This window comes from Emydura macquarii, unplaced genomic scaffold (assembly GCF_026122565.2).
Source record: "Emydura macquarii macquarii isolate MOO-44397 ecotype Brisbane River unplaced genomic scaffold, CSIRO-AGI_Emac_v2 contig_3343, whole genome shotgun sequence".
NCBI lineage: Eukaryota > Metazoa > Chordata > Testudines > Chelidae > Emydura > Emydura macquarii.
This window is the reverse complement of record NW_027133480.1, coordinates 2,484,924-2,508,709: the sequence shown is the minus strand read 5'-3', so window position 1 is coordinate 2,508,709 and position 23,786 is coordinate 2,484,924. Positions and strand designations below refer to the sequence as shown.

The window sequence follows — 23,786 nt, the reverse complement described above, 5'->3', positions numbered from 1 at the left end:
AATGAATACGTTTGCAATGCATATATGAATATCAGTGCTATGTGCAATGAAAGCCCCTCATAAATCTTTGATAAGAAATAACATTTTAAAATACTGCATTTACCAGACACCAAGGATATACATTTACAAAGTCTCCAGTATAATCATTCATTTTCCATGTTTCTAGTAAAGTGGTTTTACCATATCGTCAGACTTCAAGCACAATATACACTAGCAACAGTAGTAGCATTCATATTATCTACAGCTCTCTCACAAAGGGAATTACTGTTGCTTTTGTTGTTAGCTTGCAGCCATGTGACTAATACACATAATCCATGAGTTAGAACATTTTGGCTTTTATCAGAACTTGTCACTGGTGATAAATGCAACATAATTACACATCCAAATAAAGAAAAGATGCACCAAACCCAACACTAACATTGAAATTCTGACTTAAGCTAACTACTCGGCTCCTAACACCCTCTGTTGTGCTGAGTTATTTAAGGATCTTAAAATAAAACAATTGTTTTATATACTACGCTTGGCATATACAGTTCTGAACTGGCATGCAAAACTACTGATGATTTCACTGAAAGTTACATGCATTGAAAGACTTCAGAATATTGGTATAGTGGGAGCTGTTAACCTGGAGGGCCATCTTCAGCTTTATTCCTTGATTTCTTCCTTTTAAGCTATCTAATACCTGGTATTCCTGTAGTTGTGTTACATTGTATTTTAATGCAAAGTTTAACTTTGTTCACTACAAAAGTTGACTCCATAAACAAAAAATAAATTCCTTTATTCAAATAGTCATATTTCAAAAAGGAATGTCTCTTTAAAATGTTTGCAGGGTTTCAGATATGCAAGGAATGCCCAAGAAACCATGTACCAGATTGTGCAGCTTAATTCATATTGAGTTAGTCCCCTACTTCTCAAGGAGTCCAATTGAAATGAATGGAAGCACTTGAGGTCCTACTTAACGTAAGGCTTGCACAATCTTGGCCCTATGTGCTTTTCTACTTATCTAACTAAATATTCCTGAAAAACAGGCAGTTAGCCCAAAACAAAAACAAAAATCCCATAACCAAACCAAATCACAGGCACATTTCTGTATAAAAATGAAATACACAACAAAACACTTCAGAAAGGACGATGTGTAAGTGAATGAATCAGTGATTTCTAACCCTAGAGGCTACAGTGCTCAAACCCTCCAACACATGGCACATATTCATGTACACGCTCTTTATAATGCTACACCCCCTACTCCTAAAGAACTCCCACCACTCTGGAAGTACTTTTCTAAGCACAGAGGGGGTGAGAGTCACTATCTACCAAATCAATGAATATCAGAATATCCTTGTCTGAGCTGATTTTCCTATCTGCACTCTTATTCAAATCTAATATCTAATCTATCTTGGTACTTTTATCATGCATCTCTGAGCGCCTGTCTTGCTATATACATTCTAGGTGGTTTGATTCTCTTTGTGGTAGTTGAGGCCCATATTTCCCATGAATATTAATGCGAGTTAAGTGAGGGGAAAATAGACCTCTAAAAATGGGAAATTTCAGATTTCTCAGTAAGAACCATGGCTGCATAAAAACATGTGGAAATGATGCCCACCTTGTTTTATTTCACTCTGTGCTGTATGTTGTACTTGAATAAAACAGATGTCACATTAAACAAAAATACTTTCTCAAAATATGCTTGAGTGGTAATGCTAATTGTTGTCAAGTATTTCAAGTGATTATTCACTATGTCCATAAATGTCAAGGTAAAATGTTGCTTACTTGCTTGGGCATATTCTGCTGTCCACATTCAGGCAAAACACTCTTTTGACTCCTATGGGAGGATAACTTGAGTGAGGGGTACAGAACCGAGCCACTGAGATTTATTTAACTTAAGAAACACCTCAGTGGAAAATGGTTTTTGTAAATGGCTCAGTTCTACAACTGAATGAGTCTGCATCGAGTCAGTTCTAGGACTGGGGTGCTAGTTTGCCGGAGCATTAGACAAAGTTATTTTATTATTAATGTTCAAGCTTAATCTCAATGGAATGCAGCAGAGTTCAGTTGAAAGCAACTGCATATTTGGTGTAACAGCCTATAACATGTTCAACAGGAGAAGATTTCCTGTTTGGCGATTGTGAAACTGTTTGCTAATGACTTTTACTACTGACCTTAACTTTAAAAAAATGTAGAGGAATAAATCAAAGCCTCGTTCCTCGTAAGTCTATTCATTTCTCAAGTGCTGCTGAGCTTAAATAGCTTCACTATCAAACTGGGCATATTCCTGTTTGTTTTGATAGTCTTAATTTATGCTGTTTTCCAATAACCTCTTTTGCTGAAACATCACATTCTTTGTCTTGAAAAACCCACTTTAGAAACCTGATAGCATTCAGAATGATCCAAGCAAGTAATGAGAACCGCATGTGTTGTAATAATTATATTTCAGATCATTTCTTGCTCTAATTTTGCAGTGGACTTTGTGAATCATTCTTTTAAAAAATATCATTTTAGGAGATGTTGAAATAAGCAGAATCTCACTGTCTGTGCAGAGAAATGGCTGTGAGCGTGAAAGTAACAGCTGAGTGCTGTAATAGGGTGACCCCTTACTGAGCGCCCCCTTGTGGCAAGGGGTCACACTCCAGAGCCCTGTCTCCGTTTCTCCCTCTTCAGGGCCTCTTACCCAGCATCTCCACACTTTTTCCGGGGTCAAAGCACTCCTTTTGTACAGGTCTGGGTTTATTCACAGAAAATAATTCAAAATAAAACTCAAACTCCCAAATTGAAATCCAACAAATGTTTCTCTTCCTATTCCCAGGCCTCCCTGCCTGGAGAACTTTTGCACTCTCTCCCCTTCTTGCTTAGGGTCTCTCCTGATTTAAGAGGCTACTCCCAGCCCTTCCTTGCTGGAGTCTTAGTCCCAAAACCCAGCACTCAGCTGGAGTCTGCTCACACTCAGCAATCTCTGCTCTCCCTGAGCATCTCTCCCCACCCCCACTGCAGCTTCCAGCTGCTCTTTATGGGAGAATCATCTGATCCCCCTCAGGTAGGGTTTCTGCTATAATCAGAGTTGGCTTAACCACAAGCTTTCCAGCCCATGGGGCAAGCCACCCTGTTACAGGCTCAGTTTATTGTCTCTCTAAGTTGTTCACGATTTGAAGAAAGTTCTACATGTTGATCAAATCTACAAGTGAATGTGGTTGCTACAGATCCCTAATTTAAAGGCATGACTTTTGTGCTGCTGTTTTAAAATATGTGGACATTACATCATTGTCCTGTCAATCCTCAGCTCTGTTTTACTTTTGCTGCTTCTGTGGAGTCAGGTTTAATTACAGCTATTGATTAAATATTTGGGAAATTCAATGCATTTAACCACAGAGATAAATCAAATTAGATATTAAGACATCTTGATGTGTAGTTAAGTGTCACAAGGGCATATTTAAAAAAAAACAAATTTACATGTGTATACACTGCAGTTTGCCATGATAACAAGAAAAAATAGTTGGGCTGTGTCTACACTGATGGCGGCAAAGTCACTGCCTTCAGATAGACTTATCTGGATTGACTGAGTGGTCAGTGAAGACAGAAGAGAAGAGAAGAGAAGAGAAGAGAAGCACAGCAGTCGACAGGAGTTATGCAAGTTCTTTGCGTACTTTGCGTGACTCCTGTCAACTGCCGCTGAATCGCGGAGGTAAATGTAGACCAAGCCTTGTTCTGCTTTCCCTAAAACAGCCATTTCAAAATACGATACAAACTCAATCCCAAATATAAGTAAAATTTTAGCAACAACACATTTGTATTAAATATTGCAAAATTCAGGAAACCCCAAAATGAGAGCACTTTTTTGTTTGTTTTGAAGATAAAATTCCTTGAATTTACTCCATGAGCCAAATAACAGTGGCTGTTTACCTTCTGAAATGATTGCATTCTTTTTTTCAAATGTATTTTCTACTTGAGAATTGATTTACTAAATATTAAAGAGCTGGAAAGGAAATTTATAAAATCTAAACTAAATAATTTAGTAAGGGCTTCACTTATCTAAGGCGAATGTGTTAGACACTTTTACCTTTCACTTTTTTTTTTTGGTCATAAGGCTGGCTAAGACAATAACAGAAGAGTTACTTAAGCTGAATATATTCATTTATGCTTTTAAAGCAGGCAGCTGTACATACCAATTCCATTTACTGACTGATAAAATAGTGGCTCACACATTTCTATTACATGTTTTATGCCTTTTGGGAGAGCTTTTATAAGAAAAGGGTTTTTTTCCCCCAAGGAAAGTGATTGATGTCATACAGAACTTTGTGGAAAGGCCTCTGTTCGTCATGGCCATGCCAAAACATTAATCTGATCAGTAGCCCCTAATCAAACCACACAATGTATTTCTCAGAAACATTTGTTAGAGAAAACAACATTCCCACAAGGATCAATGCCAGTATTTCTATTTTTGACATTTACACCAACTAAACTCTTATAGGACTTAACCAGAGGCCACCTGAGGACTTTGCCATTTTTATTTTTTTTAATTAAAAATGAGGTCTTGTAAAGTGGTTGCTTGAACTGGCAGCTACTATAAGTTCTGATTCAACTTTGTAGTGAATATTAGTGACAAAGACAGCCCTCTTCACTGCACTGTGGGATCGAGCTCCTGAAGTGCAGGATTTTCTGTCCCTTCTCTCCTGTTTCCTCCTCTTAGGCCACTGCCCTCCTCATCCTTGAAGATATGTGCAAATCATTGTCTGCTATTTGCCTGATTTCCAAGTTCTTGGACATAAAATGGGCAGAGGTTGCATGGTTGTGGAGAATTTCTAACTATAAAAGAGAGATAGCAAAGATAGTCAATGCTGCCTAAGATCTCTGAATGCCTAGTTGCCATAAGAAATTGGGTGTCCAGATGCCACAGGCTACTCTGAAAATCCCAATCTAAATGGTTTATTGGGAGAAGTGGCGGTGTTGATAATGTGTAATTTTATCCATTTAGCAGCAATATAGTAGCTCCTATTGTAATGGAGAGCTTGTAAAACAGTTTGGGATATAGAGAATGGATCCATAGCAAAAGTGTTTTCTTTTATCAGGCATTCTTGTAAGTGGACTTCACGATCCATTTTCTTTTTCTTTGAGGATCATTCAGACAGCCCTCTTGGTGCAGCAGTAACCCTGGCTCATGAGCTGGGCCACAATTTTGGAATGAATCATGATACGCTGGAAAGGGGCTGTACCTGCAAAGCGTCTACTGATAAAGGTGGCTGTATCATGAACCCCTCTACTGGGTAAGTGCAAACATTAGCAAGTGTTAGTTGGTGGGGAAAAAATTATGCTGTAGATATAGGTTGTTACCTCAGGAAGCTTTTGAGCAAAAGTTTACACACTGGGTCAGTCAAGCTTCCCACAAAAACCCCTCCACAAGCAACAGCAATAAAACTTGTTACCAGAGCAAAATTTGCTATGTTAAGTTCTCCAGTGTGGAAGAGATAAAAATGCGATAAGAAGCAATGTATTGCTTATTGTTTTGAACAACCCCTGTTACAATACAGGGTATTGTATCAGAAATTCCGCTACTGTCATCTTGCCAGTGTGACATTACAAACAATCATAAGGGGAAATGACCAGAATAAAGGCCATGACAAAAATTAGTATGTAGAAAACAAAATGTTAGCCTTTCTGTCATTTCACTTTGGGTGAAGTTAATCCCTGTGCAGAAGGTCAGCACAAGCCTGATGTTCCACATGAGTCCCAATTTACTCCTGTTCTGAAGAAGACTGATGAGATGTGAATGCTATGTACGCTTCATGCTGGCCTTTGCATATGGGAGGGGGTGAACTTACCCTTTTCTTTTTGCAGCGATATCGGCATGAGTTGTGAACAAATCAGATCTGAGTCAGGGCTATTCAGTATTTGCATGGGAGTCTTTCAAGGAAAAAAACCAAAGCAATCTAGGAAGGTATAGTGGTGAATCAACCCGTGACACTCTTCTTTCTGAGTCAATACTGAATGGATACTCCGGCATGGTCTGAAGAGCCACTGTGCTGCCGACAGCCTGACCTTTTATGGACATCAAAGATACAAAGGTGCTTTCTACACGATGTTTTGGACTTCTGGCCCAGTTCACTAATTACAGCTTGTTCCCTTTTTTAAAAACAATATTAGAAACTGAAACACACGATGTCAGACATGCATGTGCTCCATTATCCATCTTACGTATTTGTGGGCTTTTTGTCTATTTTACTGTGTCAGTTAAGAATCTTTTCAGTCTCAGGATCTGTGACTGTGCTCAGGGCTCTTTGGTCTCTGCTGGTGCAGTGATTACATGTTTCTTGGAAAGGAGGTAGGAAAGGAGAGGCACTGTCATGCAGGAGAGCTCCCTGCTGATAAGCCAAACAGCAGTTCTGGCAACTGCTTCAAAGGCAAACTGTCATCCTTGTTAAGAAAAGAAAAAGGTGCTGGCCAGTGGCCAATCACAGCAAGGTAGGGGACAAATGATGCAAAGAGATTGGCGTGTTTGTGGGGGGAAGTGAGTGGTTTCTAAAGTTTACATAAGAAAAATAGCTTGGCTCTTTTAAAACAATAGGTAATAAATATTCTTGCAGAATTATGGTCAGCAGCACATCACAGATATTACACACCCTAAGAAAACAAACTGAAATTGGTAACATGAGCATGAGAAGTGGTAATGTGATTGGTAACTCCTGATTTCATATGTGCAGAGGTCCGACAGAATTTATATTTTAGTGCCTGAATGATATGCACAACCTTTAACCATCTCAACCAAATTAGTACCTGTGCACCTGGTCACCCCGCAGCTTCAGAAGAATCCACAGGAGGGCCCTGGGAGAGGAAACCTCATGAAGTTTTATCCAAGTTATTCCATCAGTTTGCCTTACCTCCATGGATTAGATAACAGTCCTATGCACACAATTCTGTAGATCCACACAGAACCTCTGTGACTCTGCATTGGCTCTGCAGCCCTCTGCCACCATTGGTGTGCTGACAGCTCAGCTCCAGTAACTGTCAAGGTTTCTCCTAGCAACCACAAGTTCTAGGCCTTGCCTGCCCTCAGCAATGATTAGCCCAACACAGAGCAGACTGTGAAATAGCTAACATACGCTGCCTTAGCTTTCCACTGGCTTTTGTGCTTTTCCCCATCCTGACCCTCCCCAGCCGTGGATCTCCAACCTGTGAAGGGCTCTCCTTAGGGGTCTGTGTAGGAGAAGACAGTGTGGGAGATTAACATCCAGTCTCTCAAACAAATTGCCAGTTTGTCGTCTTTATCACTTGATGTAGGTTTAACTGGGAGAGGAAAGCTGAAGAAGGATTTTAACATCCAATGTGAACTTTGTGAACAATGAGCCTAGAATGCCAGATATTCTCAGCCTATTGCTCACTACCAAATACCAGTACCAGTACTAATAACCGCTCAGTATAAACAGGCCCAAATTTGTCTAGATTAAAAATTAGGAAGAGCAAGACTATTTAAACTACTAAAATCTTCTCTTTTGATTCATTCAGCTTCTTTAATTTAGTTTTCCCAGGGTGCATAATAAGCATTGAGAGTGGTCGCCTCAAGTGAAAGGTCTCTTTAGACAGCATATAACAATGCTATGACATGATAAAGGGCCCAGTCATGGACCATGTAGAAAATAGGTATCTCTGAACCACTGGTATGCTTCCCTAATCATGAGGCCATCCAGGGGCCACTTTGACCCCGACCATACTTGAGTTCTAAATTATACTCACCAGACACGGATCACCACCCTTTTCCCTCCATGCTGCCCTGAGTTCCTGACCAAAAGGATTTTATAATAGTAGTAACATTCTGATTTCTAAGACAAATGTGGTCAAAACTATGATACACTCTAGCCCCCCTGGAGGACTAAGTCCATGTTTCTAAACAAGGCATTTTGGAGTTAGCAGAGAGAGGAGAAAAAATGAGAACTTTGTCAGAAACCAGAATACACACAAACTCTACCTAGGAAGAGATGTGACATTCAAAAATCCAAGGTGTTCTGGTTCACTTTATCTCCTGGAAGGCCTGGTCACACTGGGAAGACTAGGTGACCTGCCAAAAATTATCTGTAGTAGCTAGCCAGGACTAAAAATGATCACCCCTGGTTTTTTAGTCTTCGAGATGGGAGTTGCCTATTGCCTCTACCTTATAGATGAGGGGTATGCTTGCCCATTCCACACTAGCTACCCCCAAATGCTTGTTTTCTTGCTTGTCCACTTGGTACCTTTTTAGGGTTTGCTGTGAGATTGGCCTCATGGAGGACTGCAGCCAGATTTCAGAGGTGAATAAATCGCTCTTGGCTGTAGACCACAACATTGTTTATATATGACACTGCGTAACAATGATGAGGTCGTAATACTTGGTCCATCAACTGGGAGGTGGCTGAGATCTGTGTAACTCAATCATTGTGATGAACTGGAATAAGCCTATTGAGATAGCAAAAGCTGTTTGTTCCTGGGAGTCGGGGGAAAGAAGAATCTGCCAATAAGTCTAAAGTTGTAATACGTTGGGCCTGGCCAAAGCAATCTAGTAAATCATCCATCAGGGCATCAGGAAGGCATCAAAGCAGGAAATTGCATTTACCTGTCTGAAGTCCACACAGAAACAGATGGTCCCCTCGGGCTTCAGGAGCAGGACTACCAGGCTACACCAATGGCTGTGGAATTCCTTGATTACCCCCAGTCTCAACATTAATTCAACTTCCTGAATCAGTACCTTCCACATCCCTTCTGGTATTTAGTAGGCTCTCTTTGCCAGCTTGGCCCTTCTTACTATAAGGGAAATCCACCCTGATAGCAAGGAGAACGTGCCCGTGAATGCAGGGGTGCTGGAACGGTTTTTATAGTGGGGGTGCTGAGAGCCATTCAACACAACTGTAAACCCTGTCTAGGATGGAAACCACTTCAAACCACGTCGTGCTGCTGCATCCCCAGCACCCCTAGTTCCAGCATCTATGCTTGAATGCTCTCAGGAGGTTACCCATTTGCCCTCACTAGGCCCTAGTTAGCCGCAGCCCTAGACCTACATTCTCAACACCCACAGAGTCTGGGAATCTGAGTCCTAGATCTTCCCCACAATCCTCTGAGGAAATGAAAACATCCTCCAGGGTTTTTGCAAATTAGCATGAACAATGTCTCTTTGTTTCTATTTGTCTGTGCACTGCACCTTCTAGTTCACGGGCCCAACCTGCCAGAGTGCCTTGCCACTTAGCCAGGAACTTCAGAAAGATCAGTTTCTTTTGGGGGAAGGTTATTGACTTATAATGGGAAGTTTTAGCATATGGCTTGTAGCCTCTGTCTTTATCATCAAACTTAACTGTGAGGTAGCTGCAGCCTGTCTGTAATAAGCATTCCAGGAGATATACTTTACATTCTGATAAAAGAATTCAAACAATATTTTGTTAGTCTAACATTACCAGTCTGAGTATTTACCAGAATATTTAATTTCTGGGACTATTCTTGTATGTAAGAGTACTCATTGACCCGGCAATGATTGCAGGCTTGGAGGTGAAGAGTATGATCAGTTCAGAGAATGCTAGGTGAATGTTCCCCACCTGGAAAATGTTCTTAGAACAGGACAAATATCAAAAGAAAGAGGATATAAAGAAGCCCAAATACATTCCAAAGGCAGTCTCCACTCCCAGTATATTTATTCACTTCACATCCATGCCCTCTAATTTCTGTTGATTTAAGCAGGGTGTTACAAAACCATAAAAGAAAAAAAATCCCTCAGGCTGAGGTTAAGTTTAAAAAGGATCAGCCTCAAAGAAATCCTTATTCAAGAGCTATAAAGGGTTGGAATGGAAAGGCTCCTTCAGCCTTAATTTTGGAGTCATTAATGTGGTTCTGTAATGAAGAAAAATGTTTGAGGTTTTTTCACTTTAAAATGATTTAATTAATTATTGCCATCTTCTTTCTTTGAAGAGTTTATCATTAAAAACTTGTCATGGAAATTATTTCTTGGTGGAAGCAGACTCCTGGGATGAGGAACTTAAACTCTGTTGGATCTATCCATTAATGAGCTTCCTGTAGCTTTTAGTCATAAAAGGTACCTGAAAGATGTGTATGCCACTTTTGTATGAGCAAGAAATGCTTTAGAGTCAAACACTTTAGCAAAGTGTTTTTGGTATAATATTTCATATAGAATTATGGATCAAAAGAACAACATGGTACTTCTGCTGCTCCAGAGATTCATCTACCATCTAGGAAAAACACATGTCCCAATACAAGAGTTGGGCTTTTTGTGATAGATAGATAAATAAATTGTATCAACAGAAAAGTATTTTTATTAATAAGACAATTTCCCTTCTAAGTTTGTCTTTTAATTAAATTTTTTTGCCTCTTTTAGTTGTTTTGAATATAAACTCTTCTGAAAGAGGAAGAATGGTGATAGGTCCAATGGCTAATCTGGGATCTTAATGAATGGTGGGGCATAAAAAGAATGGACTGGACCAAAGGATAGCACTAACTGTGGGGCCATTCCTGCATTCCATGTGCATTTTATCTTTCCATGTAAGCTGATATCCATCCCAGTGGCATAAATATCAATTTGAAGAAAAAAGCATTTTATAGTTCATATTCCTTATGATGGTTTCTATGTTTGGTCTTATGCAGCAGATCTATCTTTCCCCTAGATACAGAAGGAGGGGTCACTATGAGACATTTCAATGACATAAAAGAGGGAGGTCTAAAAATTTGCCGCTTTTGAGTCTATGATCCAGTCCTCTTTTTGTCCTGCTGTAGAAGAGGTAAAGATCTCCTTAAAGTCTCCTCCCTCCTCTCCTCCTCCCCCCCAGCTCACTGTCTACTTTATTTGCTATCCAAGTCTTTAGGACAAAATTAGTCATATTATCCTGGAAGAGATCATGAGTACAGATTCCCCCCATTTGCACGACTACTGATAAGGTTATCTGTGATTTCATTATACCATCAGCCCAATTGTCCAAGTTTTATTAGATCTAGAAAAATGTGCTCGGTTGAATGTTGCAAACAACTTTTCAACTTAGAAGCAAAGTTGTTTTGAAAATTTAACCCTTTATATATTTTGAAAGAGGGTGGAGGTTGGGGTTTTTTTTGTTTTGTTTTTGAAGAGGCAGCTTCCATGTGACTGAAAACCAGTTAAGCTGCTGCAGCACAGAGGGGTACCATGCTTCCTTTGATGCCCTAATTTGTGTGTCCAAGTTTGAACATTGGGTCCTATATTATTTTCTTTTTGTGATTGGTTGCATGTCTGTATTTCTGCTGCTGAGGAGAAATTGCTTATGGTTTATGTGCATACATCTAGCCTACATTCTAGCAAGCTGACTTTTGATGCAGTCTGTTGCAGTGTTTTCTGTGCACCTCTTACTTACAATTTTTAATAATTTATTTTCACCCCCACACACCCCCCCCAAACCTTCCCACATTTTTGCGTTGATCATTCTCATACTTTTTGTTTTCTCTTTTTTTAAACTGGGTCAATCCTACACTTTTATTAAGACCCAGATTTTCAAGTGCTCAGTACCTACCATTGGGGCTAAATTTGCAAAAGTTCTCAGCACCCAGTAGCTCCCATAGTGCCACTTAACAGCCATGTTTTAAAAAGAGCTTAGCTCCCAACATGCACCTACCTTGCTGACCTTTTCACTTACTTAGGTGCTTAAATGGAAGCTGAACTCTTCTGACAATTCCAGCCACAGTCACTAAGGCTTCACATTGCAAATTATTACATTCGTTCTCTTAAAAATGGATCATCAAAGTAATATGAATGATAAAGGCTGTGTGTCTGCCAGATGAACTATCTGTGAATAACAAATACACTGTAATGGTGTAATATGCTTTATTTTCTCTCTTTTTGAGAATGTATTGGGGGGATCTGTTCCCCTCCCTCTTCTGTATCACCTATTAATGTTAATGAGATTTAGGGATGCATATCAAAGGGAGTCTGGTAATAATACAGATTTTATAACTCATCTAACTATGTATTTGCATGATAAATGGATGGTTAAGGTCTTTGGAGGACCCATTCTGCTCAGTAGTGTCAACTCTCAGAAACTTCTAGCGGAGCCTTGTTGTTTTGTCATCTGGTTTTTGTTTTGTTTTTATGACTGACATAGAAAAAAAGGAAATGAAATCCAAAAAGTACACTATTAATGAAGAAACATTTAAATTAAAACACATTCACAACAATCTAGAAAAGCTTTAAACCTTTGCTTAACTTGTCCTCATATACACTAAGTGTTGCAACACAATCCCACTTCTTGGAAGAAGGAAGAATGAGCCTCAGGAGAATCAGAGTCTGGGGTCAGTTTTGATTCTGTATTCACAAATTTGTATGCTCCTCCAAACTATCTGAATCTTTTGAGTCTGTAAAACTGGGCTGTGAAAACATTCTCATGAGATTTCCAGCAAACTGGCTTCTGGTCCCAGTCAGATGTGCCATGAGAACAGCATTTTGGCTTTGGTACCAGTCTCGGCTTGAATCTGGAAGTGAAAAATCATTTATCCCAACACTACAGAAGGTCAAAAAAAGTTGGTCTGAAGTTTAGTGCTAAAACAGGCAAAGAATCATTATGGAAGTGGGATAGAGATCAGGGGTTATGTGGTCGGTGGGAGAGGATTTTTCATTTTACTCAGATTGGTTCTCCCCTCCTTATTACAGAGACCTTGCAGTACCTAGCCACCATAGGGCAAGTCAAAGACTGAGTTAACTCTGAATTTGCTGACCTCTCTGGAGTTGCATTCAGTAGAACAGACTTTGCTTTCCATTTCTCAGACCTGCTGTTTACAGACTCATAGACTCCGAGGTCAGAAGGATGTTAAACTGCAGAGAGAGCAGAACTATCTGGAATGATATCTTTAACCATTTGAAGAAAATGAAATTATCTTTAAGATGTAAACATATCCTAATTAAACTCTGGAGCTGTCTCCAGTTCAGTCCTAGCTGAGCTCTGCACAGAGGCAGACTTTTTTTTAAAATAAAGTTGGATTACTGATGTAATAAATTGCTTGTGACAGAACTTTCTCTGTTTTGCCAGCAGTGCACTGCTTTTTTAAAAAAACTTAAGCAACATATCCTTATAATTTAGTACACTGGATTTCAGTTCTTCCTTTAGTAGGAACCACCATGAGATTACAAAATACTTATGTCAGCATTTCATTTAGCTTCTAGAAAATCCCTGTGGGCAATTAGGAGACTATCAGTGCTCATTTGGCATCCTTTATTAATAATTCAGGTATATTATAGATACATTTAATTGGGTGTTTTTGAGGGGGAAGGTCACAGTTCAAACGTTAGTAGCATTAGTTATAATAGGCTGCAGATATAGCTCAGGACACTTTTTCCCTAGTTAGTGCTGCAACCCATATGAACAAATCATCTAAAGACATTCCATTTATTTACCTTTGTCTTGGCTTTCCATTTCATAAGTGGAACATTTCAGTCTGCAGAGGTAAATATGCAGTGCAGTGCAGTGCATGGAGAATTAAGCACACAATTTCTATTATTAATTGATTATTATTATTGATGAATGCGAAGTTCCCTATGTATCAGAGGAAATTTACCCTAAAGGGCATATCCTTAAGGTCACTTGAATGCTCCTTTGTTAGACATATGCTGTATGACCTGAATCACTTAAGGAGTTGATGTTGACTTGGATGTCTGAATCAGAATAATTAAATGATGCTTAAGGTTGCATTTTTACCACAGCTGTCATGGGAATCAGAGTCCTTCGTGTCTGGGATGGATGGGACAAAAACTTTAAAAATTTGAGCAAGATGTTCATTTTACCTGAACAGTTACAGCCTGCAAAGTGGTACAAGGTTTTTTTTTTTCCTTTTCTAATGGCAAAGTGTATTGTAGAGTTCAGTGTGTGCTTATAGTAGTTTTCTAATAGTGGAAATGCAAGGGTTTCCATTTCAACTATTTAAATGGATGGCACAAAAGCAGAGGTCAGGTGAATGAAAACGATGCCTCCCCACTTTTTGGATAAAATTACTGAGAATATAGTGGCAAAACAACTCTGGCATCCTATGGATTTCTCAAATTTCCCTGATCTCTTTTAATATGGCATGAAGACTGCTCTAATCTTGGTCAGTAACATCCTTCTGGCAATGGATAAAAGACCAGGTGTGAAATCCTGGCTCCACTGAAGTCAATAACAAAACTCACATTGACTCTTATGCATTGACTTGCATTGACTCTTATGCAGACTAGATGACCATAGTAATCCCTTCTGGCCTTAACCTGTGAGTCTAATTAGCAACATCAGTCATGGCATCAGCTATCATGCATTATCTTGTAAGTTTCCTACTCTTTTCAGAACACAGTGCTGTTAACAGTCTGTCTCATGCACATTCTATAGAAGCAGTTGTAGGTCCATAAGTCATTTCAAGGCCTCCTCTGTTACGTTGTGGATATCATCCAATTCACCTTTGAGTCCTTGTTTGGGGCACTGCGTTACAATGTGTTTGATGGTATGAATGTTCTCACCACAGTCGCACAAAGAGGAGTCTTTGATTTTCCACTTCGTGCATCCAGTGGCGCATCTTCCAGGGTTTGTTCAGATGTGGTTCAAAATCTGTGTGGCAGGTCAAAACCAGGAAGATGGCTAATTGGATCAGTAATAATGTGCTAGTTTGGAATGGTAGATGAGGTCCAGAAACTTTGCCATTCCCTGGCCAGATCAAGAGATATGAGCTACTCACGTGTGGTACATAGCGTTTTCATGATTTTAGGCGTTGTGGCATGTTATCCATAACCTGCCACATGGGAAGTTCTGGGTAGTCTTGAGTGTGTTTAAATTCTCATGCTGTGGCTATATCTTGACAGATAGCTGGAGATTCGATGTTTACTAATACAGAAAGCCCTGGTAGAGATGTTGATTTTAAAGTTTCTGTGATGATTCACATGGTCTGATGCAGCTGTCTATCCACAAGTTGGGTATGGCAGCTTCTTGTCCACACCAATGTAGAGTACTCTACTCTGCAACCAACTACACCAGGGCCGAGGCCAATGTTCATAAGACAGGGGCAGTTGATCCCCAGCTTGTTCCCTCTAACTTCTGAATAATGTTGACGTAAGACTTCACTTTGGAGGCTGTTTTCTCGAGGTAATCATGAAAGGTCAATGTGTGGTAAAGAATGACACCGAGATATGTTGGCTTTTGGTCATAATGCCGAGTTTCACCACAGAACTCAATAGAAGTGCACTGAGCAATTCTAATGTCAAGATGGAAAGCAGAGACTACCGATTTTGCCCAGATTTGGTCTCAGGCACCACTTTTGGAAGTACTGATCAATGGTCTTAAGGTCACATGTAAGGGTCACTTCAAGTTCTTTAAAGCTATGGGCCTGCATTGCATCTCTACTAACAGCTAACAAAATAAGCTATTAGCAGTGATGCTATGGTATACACATGCACGACAGGAACATCCTTCGCTGGAAACAGTGAGTGAATGTATTTATGCTTGGGTATAAACTTCTTGGGCTTATTTTCATTTTTTTGCAAATAACTGGGTTTGATAATCCTGCTGCTTGGGGATTCTGCTCCATCACTCTGGGTCCATGCTGGATCAGACTTTCTGGGGGCTGATGTAATCAACCAGTTATCCCCAGCTTCCTACATTCAATTTTGCCTTGGTACCCGGTCTGCTCCCACTATCTAGTATTATAAACTATTTCCATGGTCTCTCAAAGGATGAAACTACATGTATTTTAAAACATCAGAGTCCTAAAGTCATGTAATGAGCTAATGATATTCCATCATCAGGCAGTACAGACCTGGTACTTCTTTGAGACACTTTTAAGCCATTCCAGACAAGGTCCCTGTAAGCTAACCAAAAAATCCGTAGGAAACAATGTCAGCAGTGTATTTTAAACAACAGCACTGGCCATTTATCTTCATTTACTTATCACTTGCTGAGGACATTGTTTTGTTCAACAAATTTAAACACAGAGTAATCTAGTTTCACTTCTTATCTACAATTTCTTCATATGCTGGTAATCACTACAGGGCACAATATGACTTCTACCATGTTTCTCTTTGCCCTAGAACCACCATTAGACTGGCCTTTTCATCCTTTTCTCTTCTGTTTGTTGCCTCTTTAATTTTTTCCATAGTCAGCATTGGATTAACATCAAGTTTTAAATAATAAATTGTGTAACCTGAATTCTCAGCAATCTGGTAAATTTTTATTAATGATGTAGTGGACTAAAAGGAAACAGAGCAAAAGATGAGCCAGAAGTGAATTCAGACTGATTATCGCTACATTCCCTGGCTGTCTGGTTTCCAACAGGAAAAGCAGTTGTCTGAGCACAGTTACCATAGAGCTTTTCCAAGGCAGATAACTCCAGAATAGAGTTAGAATACTGTCAAGATTGATAAATTGGTTAGTATTACTTCACCTCTGGAATACAGGAATGAAATCACAATAGGCCTCTCAACAGGAAAAAACTTTTTTGACTGTACATTTGTCAAAGTAAAAGTAACTCCTAATAATGTTTTACTTGGCAGTTTTGTGACTGCAAAAATATTAAGCCGTGACACTGTGTACTGTATAAAACCATAAGTGTTGCTCCTCTGCTGAAAGTATTTTTCAGAATCATTGAACCATGTTTCAGCACTACTTTCTACTCCAAAGTCTTGCATTCAGCATTGTAAATCTGCCCTTCTGAATATTTCTGTTAGTTAAATTCTCACCTTGAGTATATTGGGAGAGGTCAAGTCTAACAGGGGTTCTGGCAATCCAGTCTAGGCACGTGAGGTGAATATTATTTGAATGTAGACTGGGAATCCTCAGAATTCCTAGGACCCAATTCAAATAAACCTAAAGCATTTATGTGTGAAATTTTGGTGAAAAGGCTTTCTTTTTATAATCCTGGAAATTTCATTGTAAAATAACAAGCTGTGACAGCCACATATCAATTCCATTAGCCACCAACCCTGACCTTCACAGTTACTTACTGGGAGTGTAAAAACTACATTGTAAAGAACATGCCAAAAGCTATAGAAGAAATCTAGGCTTGTTTTTAAACCACTGACCATGAACTATACAAGTGAGAGCTTTGATGTCGTGTGTAACAACATGGCCCAATTTCGTGCTCTACTTTATTGGTGCTCTAGGGATTAAAACTATAAAAAGAGAGAGAGTAAAAAAATAGGCTAGAAAAAGAAGTATGAGTTGTCACACATCAGGTTTCTTTTGAAGCAAAATTCATATTTTAATACCGTATAATAGAAAAAGCTCTATCACTTTAGCCAAATCTCTTCATCCAGCGGAGGAGGGGCAGTGGATAGATGCCCCCTACTCAACCAACTGGGACTGCTTGGCTGCTGGATCAGTCCCCAGCAGGCTACTGTAATTTATGCCACCAGTCTATGGCCCCAAGAGGCCATTGCAACAGCCAAGAATCAATGGAGAGCAGGAATGCTCCAGCCTTTGAGTGGGATTGCATAGGAGGGGGCTCTGCAGCAGCGGATGCTTCTCCAGTCTCTGGATACACCTCTTTGGGAATGTTTTACAGTGCTTGAGCCACATAAAGTTGCCTTAATACACAGCAGGATCTGGTCCCTAATCTTCAAACTATTTGCTTGCATTACAAATGTGGGATCTGCTTTAATTAAATTATTCTGATTTTTTTTTAAAATACACACATGGATTTACAAATGGATATGGAAGATGGGACCACAACAGCCTTCATATGGGACTTGCCTAACTTGAGACGGTTTCTATGAAAACTTGAGTTATGCAAAGTCAGATGTAATGTCATTGATGAAAATCTATAGTATGTAAACATCTGTTTAGATACCTGATAAGGTTGTGTTTTACCTGCTGCTTAATCCAGAATGGCTGCCACATTCTCTGTGCTTATGTAATTCCTTACCATAAGATGCTATACAGAGTCTCAGCGATGCTATATAATAGCAAATGCTGTTTCACCTTGCTATGTTCAGACATCTCGAAGGAGGCCTTTAAACATTAGCCTGGAAAGATTAAAAGAACATTCATGTCTTCAAGGCTAAACCAAACCCAAGCAGATGATTTTTTACTGAGAGGAAATGTTGTCTAGGGGGTCAGGAGTTTGCGTGTTTGGAAGTAGGCCCTCAGCCAGTTTAACTTGTCATAGATCCATTGAAATCAACACTCCACTGCAATCAGTGGAACGAGGACAGTTTACACCACCTGAGGATCTGCCCCTAGTAATCGTGAATTCCATTTCTATTTCTGTCATTGATTTTTCTTATGTGATCTTGGGTAGGTGACTTAGGGCTAGATATTTTTAAGGTATTTAGGCACTAGCTCCCATTGATTTGAATGCATCTACCGCAGCATCATTCCTCAGCTCATTCTGTGCAAAGGGTGTGGTGATATTGAAGCTACCTCTATAGGGCTGATTTACGTTTTAATTGATTGTTTGTTTATAAAATACTTCAGTTATCCCTGGGTAAAAGATTCCATATAAATATTGTTAGAATATTGGACTTCAGTGAGGGTGGAGAGAGAGCTGGAATAAAAGCAGCATATAGGTACTGGAACTGTGGAAGGGAAAACTGTTATGCCAGTGTTCTAAAATTCCTGGAAATAAAAACATTACAGAATAGGATTCTAAGACGTGATAGTCATAATAATCTGAATGTTCCTGTACTGGGGATTGGAGAAGTTTTGTAAGAATAACTGGAGCACAGAAAAAATTCTGCTCAGAACAAGTGCAGCTGTTTAACATCAAATTGCTGAAAAGGAAACCAGCTAAAGTTCAAAGTGTCACAGACAAGTACATGAGTTTAAGGGCACTGGTGATTAGGAAGGCCAGGAAAGAAAATCACATTTTACTTAAGTGAGAAGCCAGGCGAATCTGAGGACAGGTGGGGCTTGATCCTGGAAGGTGACGACCACTTCTTTTAGGGGCTGAGCATCCTGTACTCTCAGTGAAGTCAGTGGGAATCAAGGGTAATCAGCACTGCTGTGGTATCTGGCAGGATCAAGCCCATAGTCGCAGGGTCAAATGCCATCTTGGAATGATGCTGCTGACCTCAGATAGGTATGGAGTCACTGGAGTAATGCCTGGGCTGAACTGTGTCCATTCCTTCTAGAAATGTGTGACTAATGCATATACATGCTGCCACCCTTACACCCAAAGTGTCACATTCTGAGTTGAAAACTGCCTTGGTATGACTGGGTTTGATCCTTAACTAGCACCTGGTGTATCCGCCTGGAAATGTCTGGAAAATAAACTAGGGGCAGAACCAGTTTAAGCTGATTATTTCTCAAATGAGGTGGCATGTTAATTAGGAAAAAGTTGGGGAAGATACTTTGAATTTGGGAGGGTGTAGGTTTGTTTAGAATATAACAGAATCACTAACCAGCCTAACTTCTAGCAACAACCCAAGTAAGACCCTCATATATAGCTCCCCAAAGCACTGATGGGCCCTGGAGTTGGAGTTTAGGTGGGGTGAGCGGAGCCTAGTCATGTTAGTGCAGCTCTTCTACCTGCCTTTCTCTCAGCAGCTTTTCACAGTGTCCTCCAGTCTGGAAGTTTTTCCTCCAAGGAAAGTCAAGGATACCTCATATCCCAGGGCCAAATGGGTAACAAGAGGCAGGTCACACAAGGGAGGTTTGCTAAAGGTCTCCACGGCTTCCTTCATGATGTGGCCTTGGCAGATGCCATCTGCAAGAGATGTGCAGGAACAATCCTCAGGAGGAGGGTTTAGAAGAGCTGCTAATTGAAAAAGTGACTGAAGCTCTGCAGTCTGCGCTGGTGCATCCAAGCTAAGGTAGATGCAGTAGTGAAAATCAAACGCTTGGTGAGGGTATGAATCAAGGTCCAGCCTTGCCCTAGAACCACCAGAATAAACTCGTTATCTTGTCATTGTAACCCTTACCTTCCGGTACCACTAGCCACTCCCTTTGGGTATGTTCTCCCTTGTCTTTATTGTGAATGTAAGTTGTAAGGGGGCAGGATCTCTCTGGGAGGTCCTACAAAGCTGGTGGACAGTGTACAAAAAACAACTTCAGGACATCATGAGCCAGGGGTTTCTTCTGCTGTGCAGCATGCTATGAATTACAGACATTTTAAGAATGGTACCCCAAATGGCACATTTTAGCCATAGATTTAGAAACAGTTTACAAAGGAGGTATCATCATCCTCATTTTACAATGGGGAAACTGAAGCATATGGAGAAGAACCAGATTTCTCCAAGTATTTATGTGCCTAAAGATGCAGATAGGCATCTAGTGTGATTTTTTCAAAAGCACCTAGGTGCCTAATTCACATTGATTTCCCAAAGTGACTAGCAAGATCACCCAGTAGGCTAGTAGCAGAGCTCAGAATAAAATGGAGTCTCCTGAGTCCCATTCCAGTGCCCACTATGCCACACTGCCTCTTGTGGTATTCATTGGTGTGGACAATCGGAGAGGCATTATAGTCTGGTGGATAGGACACAGGACTAGGAGTGAGGTGATCTGGATTTGGCTCCTAGCTCTTCAACTGACCTGCTGTGTGACCTTCTATGAATCACTTCACCTTTTGGTGTCTTTCACCCTTTGTCTTTCTTATCTATTCAGACTGTAAGCTCTGGGGTGGCCAGGACTCTGTCTTACTGTATATGTGTACTGTGCCGACCACAATATTCCTCAGCCCTTTTCTAGCATGTCCACCCCTGAAATTGAGACGATAACTTAGCCTCTGAGTTCATGCAAAAGATTCTTGACTGCTTGAGTACACAGGGCAGTAGTGTGTGCTGCAGTGGTAGCATTAACAGAGGATTCTGGGTTTCTTGAAGGGTGCACTGGATTCTTTCCCACAATGATGCCACTTCACTTAGTTAATGAAAAGAACAGGTTGATAAGGGCTAAACTTAAAAGTGGATGTATAAAAAAGAGCTGGCATTTACATGACTTTTAAATATTTGAAATATTAATGAATGGAAAATGTTCTGAATGGAACAAAACCAGCCAGTGTCACTAATGGGATCACGTAGTACTAATGGCATCATTGTGCTACAATGAATGCTTCATTTGTAGATATGAACATTGCTTCTGATGGAAACTAGAGCATTAATTTCATGAGACCCTGCACCCCAGTTTCAGTATTAAAGAGACATGGGCAATGTTGTGGAATGCTGGTAACTCAAGAACACAGCTAGATGCTGTGGGCCAAACTTGTACATGAGTTAAGCCCACTGAAACCAGCAGTGCTGTACCAGGGACAATGTTGGTGCTGTGGGTTTGTATCTTCAGCAGGCATATTTGAATTGAAATTACTTGTGGTGAGTTAAACTTACCCTTATGCAGAAAATCGATGCACCATTCAGATCCCACTTAGGATCTCAGAATAAGTTGGACTCAAGCAGTGCTTCGATTGGCATTGTGCTGGGCCTCTGCACAGAGGTGAATTAAGATATCTGAGAAACAAATAGTAATAGTAGCTTCAGTGATGGATAATGAGATACATGGAGTGTTTTACTAGCTGTAGGTCAATAACCTGAATCTGTTGCAGGATGGTAGTGCTGGAAGTTGTTACCTTCTGAAAATTCTTTAGTGGCATCTCTGAAATGAGCTGATGGTCTGAAATGAATTACTGCGAAGCGAGGGCCCGTGGTAGCATACAAGCTGCAACCACCCCATTTGACACCTTTGTTGAAAGTTTCAGGAGACAGATAATAGACTGCATTGAAGGTGGAGACCAAACTACTTTCTCATTTCTAGAGGTGGTTGCTCTAGGTCAGGTCTGAAGCGTTTTGGCAGAGCAGTGTGAAGAAGCTTACTGTGTCTGTTCTCTGGAGGACTTCAATCCACATGATGTCTACCCCAGCAACTTTCACAAGCTCCAAAGTCATTTAAACTAATAACATGCCTAATGCTGTTGCCGTAGGATAGTTATAGCTCTCTCCTCTCCACCCCCTGCCAAGCAGCTCATGCTGCTGCTGAAACAATTTAAAAATAACAAGCCAAAACATCGTAGCATAAAAGCAGAAATATCAAATTATGTGACTGGCGTATGGCGAAGTATTATCAAAGAAAGGAGAAAAGTCTTTATCAGAATGTCAGAGACCAGGACTGCTTCCATAGAAAATTTCCAGTGGCTGTGGGATTCTGCCTTCCGTGGGCGAATTCACTCTTCAAACACTCTGTTTCCAGTTGTTGTGCTCATCTCATTGTTTTTTTTTATTTTTGGATTACTTGGTTGAAGAACAAATATTTTCAAAAAGTTAGTCATTTCTTTCGCAAATAACACATGCTCTACTGATGTCAGCTGAGGAAATCAGTGTCAAGAGCAGGAAAAGCCAGATGATGAATGGTTCTCTTACTTAAAAATAGGAAACAGCTTGAAGTTCCTTGGGGGAGGGGAGAAATCTCATTAATTAACAATGACATTATTTTGTCACTAGTACAGAGTAGGGTTCTGTTCTCCCAGTGGTGGACACATACACCTCCTATTCATGTGAACAATTCTGGGCATTCATGGAGGGAAGGATATAATCCTAAATATTCAGAGTTCTGACCAGTCTGCTGCTATAGCAAATTTACTGAGTTGTTGAAACTGTGTTTACCAACAACAGCAAGGAAGGAAATAAAATGTATTATCTGTGTTCCCAAATCAAATTTTGATGAATATATATGTCCTTACATCTCTTTATCTTCACTTTGCTGGGTGTCAAAGCCCTGGTCTACACTTACCTGGAGATTTGGTGGCAGTCAATGGGAGTTATGCAAACTACATAGAGTAGCTTGCCTAATTCCCGTCGACTGCTGTGCTTCCCTTCTGCTCGCCATCTTCATAGTTCCCGTTGACACAGCATTACACTACTTGATGGGGTGGTTTAACTTCCTAATCGATTGAGCGGGTCTACACTGATTGCTCAGTCGATCCAGAAACATCGATCTGGCGGCGGCGACTTTGCCACCATCAGTATAGACATGCCCAAAGTAAATCCTTACCAGAAAACTGCAGGATCATAAATGGGTGCAGGATCATAACTGCAGGATCATAAATGGGTGATGCAAAGCATGCAAGTGTGCAGACGTTCACAACTTGAGGCAAGGATCATGCCTGGTTAAGTATCCTTTCATATTCCATACAGAATCTGTGAGTCAAGCATATGCGTGATGCTTGCATTTATGTCTGTATTTGGAAATGCTGTAATGTCTGCCTACCTCTTTGCATTCACGTACACAAAATATTCTGTGCAACTTTGTCCAACCAAGTCAAGAGTTGTCAGGAATCACCAATCAAGAGGAGCTCTGTGTGGCTCGAAAGCTTCTCTCTCTGACAAACAGAAGTTAGTTCAGTAAAAGATATTACCTCACCCACCTTGTCTCTCTAATATCCTGGGAACCACATGGCTACAACTACATTGCATACAACCACACTGCATACAACCAGGAGTCTCCTCTTGTTCTATAGAAAGGAAGGTAGGAAGGTTTCCCAACTTCCCTTAATTTCCTTCCCCACTATCCCCAGATCCCTCCCTTTTTTCCCTAAAAGCCGGAGGCTTCTGGAAAGTAACCTGATTCCTCTCTCTCGCTCTTCTGAAAGTTGATAGTTTCTTTTTGGCACTGTCATTCAGCTAAACATTAACATTTCCCAGAAACCAACTTCTTAAGTGAAGATGCCTGTTAACTTACTAGAGTCATGTGTCAGTGAACCACAGCATTGTTTAGTTTAGCAAGTCAAGCCCCCTAAGTGTTCAGTGAAAATTATTTTCTTCTTCAGAAGTACATCTGCATCTTCTGCTAGAGAGCTGATTATTTTATTTCTGAAAAATCTGTGAAAAGGTAATTTTTAAATTAAATTAATTATTTGTGTGAGGTACCCTCCACCTT

At 40.2% G+C, this 23,786-nt stretch overlaps 1 protein-coding gene across 1 annotated transcript in view; it reads left to right on the top strand.

Moving 5' to 3' along the window:
* Positions 1–23,786, top strand: part of ADAM12 (ADAM metallopeptidase domain 12) — a 282,924-nt gene that overhangs the window by 205,039 nt on the left and 54,099 nt on the right. Inside the window, exon 13 of the mRNA XM_067533368.1 lies at positions 5,104–5,252. Coding sequence (XP_067389469.1) covers positions 5,104–5,252 — 149 coding nt within the window. The remainder of the gene's footprint in view (positions 1–5,103; positions 5,253–23,786) is intronic.